The 18,056-nt window shown below is 44.6% G+C and overlaps 1 protein-coding gene and 1 long non-coding RNA gene across 2 annotated transcripts in view; one reads left to right on the forward strand and one right to left on the reverse strand.

Annotated features, from left to right (window-relative positions):
* The window catches only part of SLC16A1 (solute carrier family 16 member 1), a 37,658-nt gene extending 32,259 nt beyond the window's left edge, over window positions 1-5,399 (forward strand). The window contains exon 5 of the mRNA XM_081223644.1: window positions 572-5,399. Within this exon, the coding sequence (XP_081079770.1) occupies window positions 572-849 (278 nt within the window). The 3' untranslated portion in view covers window positions 850-5,399. The remainder of the gene's footprint in view (window positions 1-571) is intronic.
* A 9,310-nt stretch (window positions 5,400-14,709) lies between these two features.
* On the reverse strand, window positions 14,710-17,633 carry LOC308612364. The gene is made up of 2 exons (XR_014015102.1): window positions 17,563-17,633; window positions 14,710-15,175 (listed from the first exon to the last, which is right to left on the reverse strand). It is a non-coding gene; the product is annotated as an uncharacterized lncRNA (long non-coding RNA).
* Window positions 17,634-18,056: the final 423 nt, after the last annotated feature.

The raw sequence follows: 18,056 nt of genomic DNA on the forward strand, positions 1-18,056 counted from the left end.
TTCATTTACAAGCTTTGTGACCTTGGACGAGTTACTTAAGTTTTCTGTACTTCAGTTTTTCTGTTATACAATGGGGATGATGATAGAACCTTCCTGTTGTGAGGATTAAGCACTTAGAATGGTGGAAAGGTGTTGCTGTTAGTTAATGTTTTAGCAGAGGATGAGTGTTCACAGGAACGCCCTTTGGGAAATGCTGATGTCAGAGAAAGTACATTGGCCTGGGAGACTGGAATTAGCTCTATGGCCTTGGGCAAGACTACTAAACCTCTTTTGAGCAACAAATTTTTCCATTGAATATTGAGAGAATTGACTCTAGGTGATCTCTAGGACTTTCCCAATTCAAATTTGCCAAGATTTAATTATTTTCAAGTTCCTAAAGTTAACAGACTGTGCAGGGCCATCCAAAATCAGTGTGACATTATAAGTAAAAGATCAGATAATTATGAGCAGTTTCTTTTTAGACTAATTAGTCATTTATGGGCTCTTTGAATGGATTCTTAAGCTTTATTTGGGAAAGGGCATAACTGTCTACCCACATTTTTTTTTTTTTTTCTCTTTTTGACATCTTTAGGTCGTCTCAATGACATATATGGAGACTACAAATACACATACTGGGCATGTGGTGTAATCCTTATTGTCGCAGGCATCTATCTTTTCATCGGCATGGGCATCAATTACCGACTTCTTGCAAAAGAACAGAAAGCTGAGCAGCAGCAGAAAAAGGAAAGTAAAGAGGAGGAGACCAGTATAGATGTTGCTGAGAAGCCAAAAGAAGTTACCGATGCAGCAGAATCTCTGGAGCCTAAAGGCATAGAAGGAGGCCCCAAGGAGGAGGAGAGTCCAGTTTGAACCTGTGGGGCTGATGGGTAAATGGAGCAGCTCATGACCCCAAATGTTCTATTGGCCTGTGATCTACCAGTGGTGCTCAATGCAAATACTGGACATTTCTGTAGGAATCATACCAGGGGTTCATTGATGGAATTTTTGTTTCACTCCTTACCAGTAGCCTGGGCTAAAGATGTCATAGCCTTTGGGAAGGAAGTGGTTGAAAAAGCATGAGAGAAGGAAGTCGGTTTGTGTGTTTGTTTGTTTAAATCTTTGCTTTTAACAGTGTCATGATAATGTGCTGTGATAGTGTGATAATAATATGTGCCTTAAGTTTTAGTCTTTAGGGAGCCTTAACTTTTAAAACCATTCTGCTTAATTCTTCCATTTTAAGCGTTCTGTTACAAGGAAAAATGACTAGTTTGAGGCAAATTTAAAATTAATCTTGCTTCATTGTTATTTGAAATAATAGTGTCAGACATTGTCACTAGAAGATTTGAAAGTTGGGGTTTTTATAAAATCCTGACTAAAATATTTTCCTAGCATCAATAGTTGCTTGGCATATGTGCCTGCTAGATATATATTTAGGAAATTTAAGGCATAAAACTTCGCAAGCATCTTGGCTGTTCTAGATGCACTGTACTCATCAGTACACCTCCAGTATCTTTTCTTGGTTTGCTTATTAGAAGCCAAGTGCTTGAGAGTTGACTTCATTAAATTACTATTTTTGCTCCCCTTTCCAAAGATAAATTTTGAGTGGTCATAGATCACCGCCCCTTTTGAGATCACATAGTATTTCCCCACCCCCCACTGGAAAAATTAGTATTAAAATACACAAAACTGTATATTTGTGCCTCCTCAGTAAATTAAACGTAGACAGATATTTCAAACAGCAACTGAATTCAGCTTAGGTTTTTCCAAAACTTCAGTTAAACTGTGAGACTTGGAATCTTTTGTTGTTGTTTTTCCTGGAATTTTCCCTCTTTGATTCATAGTGGTTCCATTTATATCCACATCTAGCTTAGCACTGTGTGTGAGATAGTCTTTGTGTGTTCAGTTTTTTGGGTTTTTTTTTTTAATGTTTGCTAGTTAAAGAGACCCATAGAGATTTGGCCCACACAAACCAATAAGGATAAGATTGGGAGAGAAGTTGCTATGTTTACTTCAATAAGTAACTCCTTTTCTTCTTCTTATAAGGCCTTAAAGAAAGTTATGTTTTGCTTAGAATTATTGGATACATTCTTACTCTTTACACAAACCTAAAGATTTTGTGACCCTTTTCACTTATCTGAAAAGTAGAGAAATGGGTTTAGTATAAGGATAGGAAGGAGGATGGACCAGAATGAAAACTGTAAATGTTTTTTCACCTAATATCTTTTAAATGGTGGCAGGAGGATAATGATAGACATTCAATAAATTATATTCAATGCATTTTAAAATATTGTAATCGACAGTGTGAAAGTACAGATATAAAACCTTAAGAGGCTGGCTTTTTAAAATAAACTTTTTTTTTTTTTAAGAAATGTTTCTTCTTCCATGTGCTTATTTTCTTGAGGAAAATATTATGTCTTCATTTTTATTATCAAAATTCAATTTGGCCCTTCCTAATGTAAATTATTCAGCTTATGTGTGTTGAGATTTGTGTATATGGCTTATTTTGATTTTTTTCCTTACCTCTTCTTTAAGGCAACCAGGAGGGGAATTTTTTGAAACGACCTCTCTGAAAGCATTTTGAAACCAGAGCAGTTAATCTTAAGGATACAATGAAAGCTCCCTTTCTGTGCCCAAGTATCATGACAGATGGAGGAGGAATTTTAGTGGAGAAGCCTACTGTGATTGTTGTCAGGCTTGGCTGCAGTTTGGACTCTGCCATTTTCCATGGACTTAACCTCTGTGTACCTGTTTCCCCTTCTATAAACATGAGGATCACCCTTGAGTAAAGTAATACAAGTAAAAAATGTGAGGTGGGGGGAGTAAACCCAGTGTATAAGATTATTTTTCCCCATCCCAGTTGTTAAGCTACACACACATAAGACCCTACTTAGTCTTTTTCCATTAGTTGAATCTTGTTAGTGAAGTGAGGGGGTTTTGGTGCAGACTGACCATTTATTAGAAGGAAGTGTTCTGAAGTTGCTGTATTCTGAAACAAAGTTTAAAAACTGGCTCAAAGCTGGACTAAACAAACCTTTTATCACCCAGTCCAACTCTGACTTTTTCCCACTGAAGATACAAGCTTAAGGGATTTATTCAAGATCAAGTTTGGTAACAGAGCCAACACTAAAACCTGATATAGGCCTACTCTGCCATCTATTCCTTGTTAACAATCAGCTAATCCTGTGTTGCAGTGTTGTGTTCAACACTGGATGCATCTGGGCTCTCTGACTGGGCAGTCTGTTGTCCCTTGCTCCATATGAGGACTGACTAGACTTCTCAATTTTATTTCAGTTGACACAGCTTCAGTGGCTGCTTTGGGAAAATAAGAGTACCTGCCTATCTTTGCGTTGTCCCACACTCTCTAAGTCACAGAGAACATACAGTTCTCTAAGTAGTTGTGCCCAAAGAGGCTTGGGACTGTTCAAGAGTATACTCTGAAATAGCCTCCCAATTCAAATCTGGAAAATTATTTAAGAAACTGATAGGTTGGACAGTTGTAGGTGATCATGATAACAAGACCATATTATCACATTATAGTCCTCTATTGAGAACTGAAATTATCTTAAACTATTCAAAATAAATAATTTCTACAAAAAATATTCAGGAAAGGATGATGCTAAAACAAATTATGGAAAATTCAGGGAGGTATTTTTATCCCTGATTTAATCACATTGATGAATAATCCTCTTATTCTTGGGTTGTGTGAATTTAGTAGTTTGTGCCATAGATTATATATCTCAGTATTAATCCTGTATTTTAAAAAGGAAAAAAATTGTTAAAAGCCATTTAATATATGAGCCAGTGTTTTATTATATTGAATTTCAGATTGACAAATTGGGTATTGGTTTATATGAAAAACCTCAGTGTCTGGGTTTTACACCTTCCCTAGCAAATGGTCCACAGTGTAATAAACTTATCAGGTGTGTGCCCCCTGCCCCCTCCTTATGGTTGGAAAGACGAGGAAAGGTTAACAGTAAATTTCCACCTTTGCAACAACATGGCTTGTTTTAATAATCAGCTTACGCACTTGAAAAAAGAGGTTAACGATAGACTTCTGTCACTATGAAAACTTGATAAGGAAGTGATGGCCTAAGCTTGCCTGGCTTGCCCAAATGTGAGAAATTAAGCCACACCTCCTTAGATGCTTCTAATCTGAAGCATCTAAGGAGGTTTCAACTACATCGTTCCTGAAATGTGTTCTAGCTTTTTATCCTTTCCCCCATTTAGTCTGGGCCATAGTGACAATCATTCAACTGAGAGTGATTGGCAAAGTGTCTTTCTCCTCAGCTGAACAGCACTGATTTACTTACTGTTTGCTGACTTTTACCTTGACTTGCTAGAGGAGACTGGAATAGCTAGCAAAGGAGTCACAGCCTACCGGTTGTTTAACAATATAGACTGCTAGGGTTAAGCATCAGATGTTTTCTTTTGTAAGGTATTAATAATTAGTACCATCCCCCACTAGGGCTGTCATGAAGGTTAGCTGATATGTGACAGCTTGTATTAAGTAAGGGCTTAATAAGGGTAAGCACCTGACTATTAAAAAAAAATCAAAGAAAAGTGGTACCTGGGAAAAAATTGAGCTCTTCTAATTTCCAAGGTGGGTGGAGCCTTACATGCAGAGGATAGCTCTAAGGGAGTGACTCTTAAAGATAAGACTATTAGCTAAATGATCAAAAACTCTCCTGTTGGATCAGATCCTCCCATTTAGTCTTACAAATGTAATGGTCTTTGTTTGGAAATGAATGGAAACTAACACCTCATGAGGTTGTTGCATATATGTCCCAGCTCTTTAAGTGAGGTGGATTTGAATCCCAAAGCCCTTGCTCTTTGTACACTGCCTCCACAAGGAAGACACCTGATTAGTAACTGATAATCTTTAAAACTTCAATATTTGTGATGATTCTTTTTTTTAAAATTTAATTAATTAATTAATTAATTTATGGCTGTGTTGACTCTTCGTTTCTGTGCGAGGGCTTTCTCTAGTTGCGGCAAGTGGGGGCCACTCCTCATCGCGGTGCGCAGGCCTCTGACTATCACGGCCTTTCTTGTTGTGGAGCACAGGCTCCAGACGCGCAGGCTCAGTAATTGTGGCTCACGGGGCTAGTTGCTCCGCGGCATGTGGGATCTTCCCAGACCAGGGCTCGAACCCGTGTCCCCTGCATTGGCAGGCAGATTCTCAACCACTGCGCCACCAGGGAAGCCCTGTGATGATTCTTAAAGAGCAGAAATGTAACTAGTAACCAATCATGATTAAAGTCCTTTGTCCCTAGCAATGTTCTTAAAGGTAAACTGAAAGATTGATGAGATTTTTATTTTTTCTCTACTGTATCAATAACATGACTTAAATTATAAATTATCATCAGTTGGTGGCTCAATAAATTGGTACAACAATATTAGCAAAGCGATTTCATAATATGTGTCAAATACCATGAGTTCACATCTTTTCCCTAAGAATTCCAGACTTAGAATTTATATAAGAAAATTGTTCCTTTGAAATTATCAGTTTCTTGTATCAATAACTATTTAGACGGATGGTTATGAAGTCCTTATGATATATTCACAGCACAATGTTAAATGAAAAAAGCAGAACACAAACTACTATGGTGTGTGTGTGTGCATAATACATAGATACATATGCACAGGGGATAAAGGACATACACAAATATACTAATTTTGTGAGCATGGTAAATTTAGAGGTAACTTTTTCTATATTTTTTCCACATTCTAAATTTTCTTGATATCATGGTTACTTTTATACTAAAAGAAAATATTTAATGGAGCACATAATACTGGTTTACAGAGAGGAAAAAACAGTACCTTTGATCTAGAAGAGTTCTGGCAAGAGACACACGACTCCTAAGAAAATGAAGCTGATAATTATTACAAACAGGTTTTATTTTTCTGCTTCAAGAATTGCATCTGGTGAAAGGAAGGTGAATGAGATGGAAGTCAAGAGCACAGTGGTCTCTAGCCGTGATTTCGCTGGTGCTGGACCAAAGCTGTAGAGTGTAGAGTCCACAGGCTGCCTGTGTCAACCACCAGTGTCTCCTTCCTGAGACAGTGCTCTTGGGGACAGCATTCCTTTGGTTCCCCTTGCAGTCATCATTCAGCTGCAAGTGAATGTTTAACTCAGGAAGCCAGAGCATTCCGCACTTACCCACATTACAGTGTTAACGGCTGTCAACATTATCTTACTGAGATCAGCATCAGAAAACAATACTATGATGTCACAAAAAGTAGAATTTGCTTGTCCGAGCAGCTATTTTAGTTTATTTACTAACAGGTATTTATTGGACCCTTACTAGTTCCCCAAGCATTGTTCTAGGCTTTTGAGAATCCAGTCATGAACAAAATGTCTTTCTATGCATCTTACCTTCTAGTAGGGGAAAGCAGACAGTGAACAACAGTAAGTTATAAGGAAAACAGCAATATTCAGAAAAGAGCAGTGGACATAAGATCAGCCTTCATTAATTCACCTAAATAGTATTTTTTGGAGCATCATCTATGTGCCTGTTTCCTAGATAGAAGGGATAACAGTGATCAGAATGCAGTTCCTGGCACCCCCAGCTCCTAGTCTAGTGGGGGAGACTGCACAGTAAGTGCTGTGATGGGACGGCACATGGAGAAGTCTAACCCAATCTCAGGAGGGCCTAAAAAGGACAAAATGTATATACTCGAGCAAGTTAATTTCTCTGAGCCTCTGGTAAGTTAAACATAATGAGATTATTGTGCGGATTGTGAATGTACACTGCATACAGTGGAGTGCATAGTAGTATTAGTTGAGCTCATAGTAGTTTTAAAAATTAAATAGTTGTCACCAACCAGAACAATAAAGAACGTGTGGTAATATTTGTATAGCTCATCAGAGTGTACAAAGGCCTTTCAAGTATGTTCTGATTCATGCACAGTCCTAGGGACATGGGTATAAATGAAAAACACTGACCCTTTAGCTGGCACCACCCCTCCCCCACCCCTGCTGTCAGAAGGGTGCAAAGCAAGACTGCAGACAGCTCAGCTGCTAGAGCTAAATGTACTGGGTGGAAGTTTGGAAACACAAGAATGAAAGAGGTTGAATCCCGGATAATCTTGAAGGGTGAATAGAGACCAAACCAGTCACTTGGATCCTGCACCAAAATAAGTAAAATGGTCCTGTCTCCAGTGAATTCACAATCTGATTTACAATCCTTTTCCTTGGCTTTGGAATTCATAATGTGATTTCTTCAGTTGTGGGATTTCCTTTCCTAATATGCTTTACTGATTCCAGAATTAAAAGTTTGCATTTCCTGAGCTTACTCTGGCCAGGTCCCAAGAGGAAGTGGCCAGAAGCCATTAAGAAGCCAGGAGGGGAACTGGGCTGGGATTAAAAATCACCTGGTGTGCTGACAATCTGTATGTCTGTAATTATTAAGAGAAGGTTTATAATAGTTCTTGTCATTGTGTTTTATCTTTATTTTCCTAACTCACTTTTTTTCCCTTGAGGCTAAAAGTGCCTGGGTACTTTTGTGTCAGGCCCTATTTACATATGCTTTTCAGAATGGGAAGAACCCTTTTCCTTTTAAATCCCAAGTACTATCTTGTTTCTCAAATGCTAAGAATGAGCATAAACAGGCCTGCAGTAGATGGAGTTCCGAGCTTTGGAGGGCTCCTAAACTACCTGCATCCCAGCCTCTCCCCATTCCCACCTCCACGTACCTCATCGGTTGCCCGAATATATAGATTGAACTGCTGTACATACTGTTTCTCCTTGCAATGCTTTTTCTTTTTCCCTGCCATAGGCTTGGTTTTTAACATCCTCCCTGTCTTTTCTCACAACCTCCAATCCAGCCTCAACACTGCTTCTAAAATGATTTTTCTAAAAAGGCCAGATTTTCAGCTGCTTTTATAACTTCAAATAAAGGCAATAAAGATAAAAATAATAAAACTCATCTAATCACTCACTCTGCTTTAAATCCTGTAGTTTGAGGATAAAGTCCAAACTCCTTAGCCTGACCCATAGGGCTCTTCTTGATTAGCTCCCACATACCTCTTCAGTCTTCTCCTGCCAATACTCAGCCACACCCTGCTCTCCAGCCCAGGTGAGTTTCTTTTTCTTCTTAATAAATTTATTTTATTTATTTATTTTTGGCTGTGTTCGGTCTTTGTTGCTGCGCGTGGGCTTCCTCTGGTTGCAGCGAGCAGGAGCTACTCTTTGTTGTGGTGCACGGGCTTCTCATTGCAGTGGCTTCTTGTTGCGGAGCACGGGCTCTAGGTACGCAGGCTTCAGTAGTTGTGGCGCACGGGCTTAGTTGCTCCGCAGCATGTGGGATCCTCCCTGACCAGGGCTCGAACCCGTGCCCCCCAAATTGGCGGGCGGATTCTCAACCACTGCACCACCAGGGAAGCCCCAGGTGAATTTCTTAGTTCCTTAAGTGCAGGACCTTGTTTCAGACCTCCCTGCCTTCCTACATGCTGACTTCTGCCTGGAAACACCTCCCTCCTTTCTCCTCTGCACCAACTCCTATCCACCGTTTGAAACTTGCTTCATGTCTCCTTTTACCAGGAGGACTTCTCTGATTCCCCAATTTGTTTTTTTTCCACTGATCTGTTTTGTTTTTTTAATTGAATGATTCTTTAAATTCTATAGTGCTGTACAATTTTCAAAAGTTTCACACACATGATCTCATATAATCCCATAGCAACCCTTTTTCTTCCTCCTACCCCTATATTGCCCCTCTCCCCACTGGTAGCCACTAGGTTGTTCTCTGTATCTGTGAGTCTGCTTTTTGTTTTATTCACCAGTTTGTTGTAATTTTTACATTCCACATACATAACATATGGTATGTCTTTGTCTGACATTTCACTTAGTATAATGCCCTCCAATTCCATCCATGTTGCTGCAAATGGCAAAATTTCATTCTTTTTAATGGCTGAGTAGTATTCCATTGCATATATATACACCCACTTCTTTACCCATTCATCTGTTGATGGACTCTGGTTGCTTCCATATTTTATTTGTTGGCCACACCACACAGCATGGGGGATCTTAGTTCCCCGACCAGGGATCAAACGCGAGCCCCCTGCAGTGGAAGCACGGAGTCTCAACCACTGGACTGCCAGGGAAGTCCCCATATCTTGACAATTGTAAATAATGCTGCTATGAACATTGGGGTGCATGTATCTTTTCAAATTAGTGTTGTTTTTTGTTATTTATTTATTTATTTATTTTGGATATTTACCCAGGAGTGGAATTGCTGGGTCATATGGTAGTTCTATTTTTAGATTTTTGAGAAATCTCCCTACTGTTTTCCACAGTGGCTGCCCCAATTTGTTTCTGAGTGCTTTCATGGCGACAGTGCAGTTAGAATATGAATCTTAGTGCCAAATCCCAGGTCTCTGGGTACAAAGTCCAGTTAGACCACTTATTAACTCTGGGTCCTTAAGCAAGTTACTTAACCTCTAGGCCTCAGTTCCTATATCTGTAAAATGGGACTAATAAATAGAACTTACCTTATAGGGTTGCTATGAGGATTAAATATGACAACTATAAAATCTTTAGCATACTTCCTGACACAGAATAAATGCTCAGTACATATTATCACTACCTCTGTCATAGTTTTTACCACTGAGACACAATTTTCAAAATGGTAAAATCATGACTCTCATACAGAAATAAAATTAACATGTTTATATAACTCATTAATTAAGGAAAGAACCAGTATAGACAACTAGTGAGAACATACTGTATAGCACAGGGAACTCTACTTAATGCACTGTGGTGACCTAAATGGGAGGCAAATCCAAAAAGGAGGGGATGTAGGAACAATTTGCATCACACATCAGGCTGGAAACATCAGCACCATCATCACCTGTACAAGTTAACTTCCATCACAGCAAAGTTATAAAACAGCCCAGCGAAAGATAATCAAATGTGCAGTTAGTTCCCTAGAGAATCAGACAGCTTGGAATCCTAGACAACTCAGAGCACTCCACTAAATGAACACCCAGTGGTCCTTTGCCCATTTAAAGTCTGTCAAGCACCACAGTACATTGTACACATTAGCTTGCTTTTCTAAACCCCTACCAGACTGTGAGCTTCTTGAGAGGAGAGGGAACAACATGCAAAGTTGTTGAGCACTTTGTTGTTGTTTTGTTTTTTTTGTTTGTTTTTGCAGTACGCGGGCCTCTCACTACTGTGGCCTCTCCCATTGCGGAGCACAGGCTCCGGACGCGCAGGCTCAGCGGCCATGGCTCACCGGCCCAGCCGCTCCACGGCATGTGGGATCTTCCCGGACCGGGGCACGAACCCGTGTCCCCTGCATCGGCAGGCGGACTCTCAACCACTGTGCCACCAGGGAAGCCCTGTTGAGCCCTTTTGATTTGAGAGACTGGGGAAGCTTCTGCAGGAGGTGACTTCTGAGTTGGGTAGAGAAAGGGAAGGCTACATTTCTCCCAGAGAAGAGCATCCAGAGAGCTGTGTGGAGGCATGGTAAAACTGACCAGCAAGCATGTGTTAAACACAGACCATGTGCCAGGCCCTGGCTTAGGCTAGGAAGATAGCAAAGTGAATGAGGGCCAGTCTCTGTTTGCAAGAAGCTCCGTCTGGTGGGGCAATAAAAGAAAATCAGTGCTTACAATACAGTGTGATAAGGACCCTAAAATCCAGAAGGTGAACTTCAGGAACTCGAGTGAATTAGCAGCAGTGTTTCCCAAGCCCAGGTCTGATAAAGGGACAAACACAGGAGATCCCTGTGAACCTATGGGCAGCCTCGGAGCAATGAATGAAAAAGTGTCTGCGTTCTATACCCTCTGTCACACTCCCTCCCCTCCCTTCCTACCTTTTGGCTGAACTTCTGCCGGCAGACCTGTGGTGGTGGAGAATGTCCCAGGTACCTCAGATGTCGAGGAACGTTAAGTCCTCATTACAGGGCCGGGCAACCCTGCAGTATTACCCACGTCTCACGGGCAACTAGCACACTTAGAGTCATTGACAAGAAAATGGTTTGCACCTGTGGAAAGGCAGGATGTTGAAAGGCACTAATCAACAAGGAAACTCAGAAGACATGTTTTCCCTTGGAACGTCTCTGTGAGGCAGGGAGGATCTGTTGATGCTTCTTATGTGATAGCACTCATTTATTGAGTCTGTATAAGAAAGAAAGAATGGATACATGAGTGAAGACACCAGAGGAAGATCTGTCCAGGAAGAGGGCCTGGCCCACTGGCTGCCTTGCTCCCTGCCTTCAGATGTAGTCAGCCAAAGACTGGTGTCCTTTAAATACTTGAAGCATCAACCAACTCCTTTGATTTACTTTTCTCCTCACTGGACAACCTTTTGCCCTCCCCTATACTTTTAGCTGTCTAATAGGAGAGAGTACGCTGGCAGGAACATTCAATCTGAGTGCCTACCATGTTCTCCCTATGAATTCTGGTACATACATGAGCCTCAAATCTGTCAGACCCTCAGGCTCCATTCAACCCTGGGGGACTGACAAGAACAAACCACTACAAGTTCACCAAGGTGGTGCCACCCAAGACGGCTTCCGGGCCTGGTGACACCTCCACCTCACCATCCCCCTAATTTGATTTTGCACTGGTCACTTAAGTGTTTCTCCAGACACTGCTGATGGGCTCCAACCCGGGGAACTGACTGACGTGGTGCCCAGACGGCTTGGCTTTCAGCAGCCTCCTTGCCCCACACATCCCACAGCCCCAGCCTCGGGGTCAGTCCCCAGGAACCTGAGCCCCTTGTGCTTCTCAGGAAGGAACAGACACCTTGGGGACCTGCTCAGGACCTGCCATGGGTGTCAGCCCAGCCCACCACCTAAAAGCTCACCGGGCGTCCTCCCACAGCCGGCAACACCAACACATATTCACCAGGCAAGATGGTGCAGTGGGCTCAGGGCTCAGAAAGACCTGCGTTTGGAGCCTAGCCCTACCACCCACTGGCTGTGTGGCTCTGGGAAGATCAATTTGCTTCTCTGTGCCTCGGTTTCCCATCTGTAAAATAAGGATAACAACAGTCGTATCAACCAGAGTTTAGCACAGGAAACAGGAACCACTCAAGGTATTTTGAGCAGAGAGTGACTTGATACGGGGGGGTTAGGTGCTAATGGGATGGTTGGATGGCTGGACGGGGGAGGGGAGGAGGTAAGGCTGAGTCTGCAGAAGATCTGCTCCCTCGTCCTCGGCAGGATAGGAGGGTGGGCATCTGGACGTTATCACTGGCAACCAGAGTTCTGAGTTCAAGATACACTGTCATGGCTGTGATCCAGGGAGCAGGCAGGGCCTCCACTGCTGCTGCCGGGGGTGGGGACCACACACTGGACACCACTGCAGAAAAAGGCACACATCTGTATGACCCTGTTTGCCAAAAGGGAACAGCCAAAGTGGTAGGAAGGTGGCCCCTGGCTCCCTTCCACCTTCCAAATCCTACATGAGGGTCTCAGCATTGGATCACCATGTGCACCCACCACTCCCGAAGGAGTAGGTCTGGGAGATGAGGCTTTACCTTTCCACCTCTAAAGGACAGGAAACAGGTGGGAATGGACTCTGTGTGCCATTCAGCCATGTGAGGATTAACCACATTTATGGCTGGAGGCACCCTCCCGGGGCCTGGCATGCAGCGTGTGCTGAATGAAGGTGGGCTCTGGCGAACGTTACAGTGGTCATGGCTACACGCCTGCCAAGTGCCAGCATTGGGCCAGGCCCTGGAGATAAAGCAGTGAACCAGGCAGGGCCACACCCTGAAGAAGTGAGGAGACTCACTCCTCCTGAGGGGGAGCAAAAACTGGGATCACAAAGGTCAATGCAAAAGTAAAGACCTGGGGGGCACTGGGAGCTGGGAGAGCAGAGAGGGACACCCAGGCCAGCACTGACAGGGTGCAGAGGGAAGGGGGTAAGTGACAGCTTCTCAGTCATAGTGGAGTCTAACATGGGGCTTGAAGGAGAACTAGAAATTAATCAGACTAAGCAGGAGGAAACAAAGTGTGTGTGTATGTGTGAGACAAATTTCCACCTCAAGGAAGCATATACATACACAAAACCCTGGAAGATAAAGGGTGCTTGGCATTCTCCACGAGTGGACAGTTCAGTCTGACCCGTGCCCAGAGTGGCAGTGGGGGTAGTGGGTAAGAAGGGAAACTGGAGAGGAAAGCAGGCGCATGGGGCTTTACATGGCATTTTTTGAAGAATTTGAGCTTTATCCTGTAGGCAATGGGGACACATAGCAGTGTTTAAACAGGGAGAGGGATCATCACCATTCTGGTCTCAGTAATATCACTTTGATGCGGTTTGCGCAATAGGTTGGAAGCGAGGATTCCAGGTATGATACAGCAGTGGTCTGGGCTGGAAATATGGTTGCTGAGAGGAGGACAAGGAAAACAGCACAGCAGATTCAAACGAGTTTAGGAAGAGGCAGAGTGAACTGAGCAGGGTGGGAGTGGGAGCAGGGAGAAACCTAGGGTGGCTGCCAGGTTTCAACATCAGTCACACCCAGAAGGGTGCGGCCCCTATCAACTCCTGGCACTCGATCCTGGGTGGTGCCCACCTACAGGCTCCTGCCTCTGGACTGAATTCACATAAAGTCCCTTCGCTCCCAAAAACCTTATTGTCTGCATGCAATATAATTCCAGCAACATTTATTAAGCAGCTATTATGTGCCATGAACCAGGGAGGCTTCTCCTTGCCTCACCTAAGGGAGTTTTAACTGGATGCCTGAGAGGCTCCAGAGCGAGGAGAAGGGAAAAGCTGTACACACATAGTTTAAGTTCAGGCCCTTTCTCTTCCCCCAATGCTGGAGGAACTTGAACCCTGAGCTCTCACCCCCATGATACAAAAGTTACAAGGGACATCAGCACAGCCTTACACTGAGCTCCTGGGCCCCAGCTTCTATTGGGGTAGGCAATAGAGACAAGCACCACCCCTGGTCTCCTTCTGCTCTGAAAGTTCTGTATGACTTCTGCTGTGAGATCCCTGATGAAAGGAGAGGCCCACCAACCAACAGACTAAGTCTTTGGAATCAAGGCATTTTCCCAGAGGCTCCTGTCAACAGAGAGACATTAGCCCATTCCTGTCTGGGTAACATAATAACTTCTTAGTGATTCACTATCACAGTACAGTAGTACAGGCAAATTATAGGATTGCTTTGTCGGAGCCTGGAAGAGAGGCCTGGAGCCATCCTACATGGGTCTGGGCACTGGAAAATAATGATAGTGTTACCAAACCAAACTTGGGTCTGCTTGCTCATGGCACACAGCAAAGCCAACTTACTGACACCAGGTTGTGGTGAAGGCACATACAGCATCTACTGCAGGGTCCAGCAAGGAGTACAGGTGGCTTGTGCTCAAAGGATCCAAACTCCCAGATGGCTTTCAAGGAAGGGTTTTTTTTTTTAAATAAATTTATTGATTTATTTATTTTTGGCTGCGTTGGGTCTTCGTTGCTGCACACGGGCTTTCTCTAGCTGTGGCGAGCAGGGGCTACTCTTCGTTGTGGTGCGCGGGCTTCTCATTGCAGTGGCTTCTCTTTTTGTGGAGCATGGGCTCTAAGCACACAGGCTTCAGCAGTTGCAGTGTATGGGCTCAGTAGTTGTGGCTTGTGGGCTCTAGAGCGCAGGCTCAGTAGTTGTGGCACACAGCCTTAGTTGCTCTATGGCATGTGGGATCTTCCGGGACCAGGGCTCGAACCCATGTCCCCTGCATTGGCACGTGGATTCTTAACCACTGTGCCACAAGGGAAGTCCCCAGGGAAGGGTTGTGTGTGTGTTTTGTTTTTTTTTTTTTTTTTTTTTTTTTTTTTTTTTTTTTTTTTTTTTTTTTTTTTTTTTTGCGGTACGCGGGTCTCTCACTGCTGTGGCCTCTCCTGTTGCGGAGCACAGGCTCCGGACGCGCAGGCTCAGGGGCCATGGCTCACGGGCCTAGCCGCTCCGCAGCATGTGGGATCTTCCCGGACCGGGGAACAAACCCGTGTCCCCTGCATCTCACGCACTGCGCCACCAGGGAAGCCCCCCAGGGAAGGGTTTTTAAAGGCAACATTTGGGGTGAGGGCTGCAGGGGGCATGACTTTCTTCTGATTGGTTGGTGGTGAAGTAACAGGGTGATATTTCAGGAATCTTAATCACCAACCTTCTGGTTCCAACCAGTCTGGGTTGTACCTGCTTGTGCTCAGCTTGACCTCCACCTGGATAAGGGTCTTACTTCCTGCAGAACAATTCAGATACCTGTCAAAAAAAAAAAAAAAAAAGATATCTGTCAGATTGTTATATATATCCTTAGGACTCTGTTTTATCACTGAAGTATTGTTTCTTGGCTGCTTTTCCTTTATTTCTGCATTTCCTCACTTCCCTAATTAGTAACTGCTTGAATCTGCTCTTTGGAACTCAGGCCTAGGAGACTAAAGCTTTTTCCTACAAACGAAAAACGGAGAAATGGAAAGGCTTTTTGTACCTGGGAGATCTCTGCAGGGTCCTGCTAGGTTTCAATCTCCCTTTTTCTTTGATAATCCTCAATCCTGTGGGGAACAGATATGCAACAAGAAAGGGAATAAAATTTTGCATAGAGAGGTTAATCATAAACTCAGCAGAGGTTTTAGGTGAAGTCGGTTTCAATAGTAACAGCATTTACTGTTGACCGAGCATTCTACATTCCTAATTTCTAAAGCTTCATAATTTTGCAAGGTAATTATCGTTCCCATATTTTGCAGATGATGAAACTGAAGTTCAGTTAAGTAATTTGCTCATTTAAGTTCACATGGCTCCTAGGTGGCTGAACTGGAAACTTAACCAACCCAGGACTGATGCTGATGCCTTCTTCTTAACGACTACATGGTCATTAAGCCTTGCTCCCCGGACCCCCGCTCCCCACCAGGTCCTGCTACTCCCCAGAGTGGCCCCATCCCAGAAGGATGTTGTTCTCTCACATCTTCCTCGCGGTTGTTTGGCTGGACCTAGGAATGAAGCTCCTGGAAAGATGGGGTGTACAGAGCCAAGGCCAGGCCACTGGGGAGAAGTCTGGACAAGGACGGAGCGATCAGCCAGAGCCCTCTGAGGCTTGTCTTGTTCCCCCTCCCGCGCAGGGCATCTCGCGGGCACTGCAACGTCCTGCTCTCATCCCCAGGACGCCTGTGGCTTGCTATTCCTCCTCTTCCCCTGAGAAGCTGCAGGACTTTCTCTTCCCCCTGCTCTGGGACACTGTACAGGGCCTCAGCCTACTGGCCAGAGGCTCCCACCCTGGGTTTGATTTCTACCAACCCTAATGCTCTCAAATTCTGGGCTGAGACGCCAGACCAGGAGATAGCCTGCAAAGCGCATTCACGTGCAATAGCCGACCAGAGACTGGTGGGAAGGGGAGAAGCCTCTGGGTCCTCGAAGCTGTCCCCGCTGTAGGAGAGGAAAAGTAACTCTCCCCTACCCTTCTGAGTCTCAACTGAGACCTCTGTAAACAGAAGACAGATTAACAAGAAGAAAACAGAAGTTTATTCACATATACTTGTACACCAGGGACATACCTAGGGAAAAGGAGTTAACTCTCCCAGGTGGCCTAAACCAGCGGTTTAAATACCACCTTCAGGCAAAAACAGAAGAAACAAAGCTGAGGGTGGGGAAGAAGTCAGTTCTGAAGGGTTACCAGGAAAAGCAGAGTAAACAAGGGTAGAGTTTGTTATGCAGATTTAAGTCACTGCCTTCTTCAGGGATTTTTAAGATTCTCTGTGATCCAAAGTCAACTTCTCCACCCAGTGAGGGAGATACCCTTACAAATGGAGATCTTCTTTATAAATGTAAATTTCTCTTTCAAAAAAGTAATTTCTACTCTGTTTTTCAGAACTCCTCCTTTGTCTGTAGTTTCTCAAAATAATCAGCTCAGAATAATCCTTCTGCTCTAGAGGCGTATTTTGAGGCGGCATATTCTCCCACCCTTCCTACCCTCCTCAAAACTGGGCTCCCTGCCACTGCTTTTAGGAGAAAAAAAAAATGTTCTGGTCTAAAGTGAGATCAGCGGTGTTTTTCAGGTCACAGACCTCTGTTGGGCTATGCCCTTGGGCACCAGTTAGCAACACCAGGTCCCTGAGCAGCAGCACCAGGCAGGATCCAGGGCCTGGCAGCCGCTGTGGCATCCTAGATTTTGCTGGGTGCTGAACCACCACTAGAAGGCTTGGGGCGGGGGGCGCGTTGTCTGCAGGCCCCAGAGGAAGCCCCCAATATACAGTCCTGCTGGGCCAGACTGAGGGAGGTGCGCTCCACCGCCGGCAGCCAGGCTCATCCCTCCTCTTTCAGACCTGGGGCTCCTCTGAGAGGGAAGAAGTTCTGAGTCCTCACGGTCTGGATCTTGCTGCAGGTTCTCCTCCTTGTTAGTACCAGCCCCAGGCCGGGGGAAGCAGCAACTGCCCCTCTCCTCGCCCTGCTCCCACCCTCCACTATATTCCTGAGGAAACACACACACCCACACCCGCTAACCTACAGAGTCACTCAGGACACAGCACAGGCACACCACCCACGCCTCAATAAATAACAAATACCCCCCCACCCCCGCAGGCAGCCCTGATGGACCCTCCCATGGATTCCTCAGGGCCTGAAAGCCGGCTCTGTTTCCAGTTGAACCTCACACTGACCTTCCTCAAGGCTTGACCACACGGTAAACCTGAACACAGGGGCCAGTCTGGGCGGACTGGAGGCCCTCCCTCCACCCCACCCTCCCCAGAAGGCCTCTCCCCGGCTTCCCTCCTTTCCTGCCGCCCCCCACCGTTCCCCCGCCGCCGCCTGGATGTGGCGGTGTGGGGCGCCCTCGTGTGGTCGAGAGCGGCCCTGCAGCCCCGCCACCAGGATCCCAGGCTGCCCTCCTTCTCCTCCTCCTGCACCCGTGCTGCCCTCCTGCCGGAGCCCCGGGCCCCGCTGTCCCACGCACTTCATGGCTGTGCCACCGCCCACGCCCACCACTCCAACTGGCCCGCCTCCAAGCTACACTCCCTCCTTTTACCTCTGAATGTTTTCTCACTTATATTTTAAAATTCAATGTTCTGTGCATTTTAAAAGGCATATTTAACAAAATATTATCTATAAAACATAATATGGTTAACACCCATGAGCCTGCCACCCGAAAAGAGAG

The sequence above is a fragment of the Mesoplodon bidens genome (genome assembly GCF_964165515.1).
Source record: "Mesoplodon bidens genome assembly, chromosome: 2".
Classification (NCBI taxonomy): Eukaryota; Metazoa; Chordata; class Mammalia; order Artiodactyla; family Ziphiidae; genus Mesoplodon; species Mesoplodon bidens.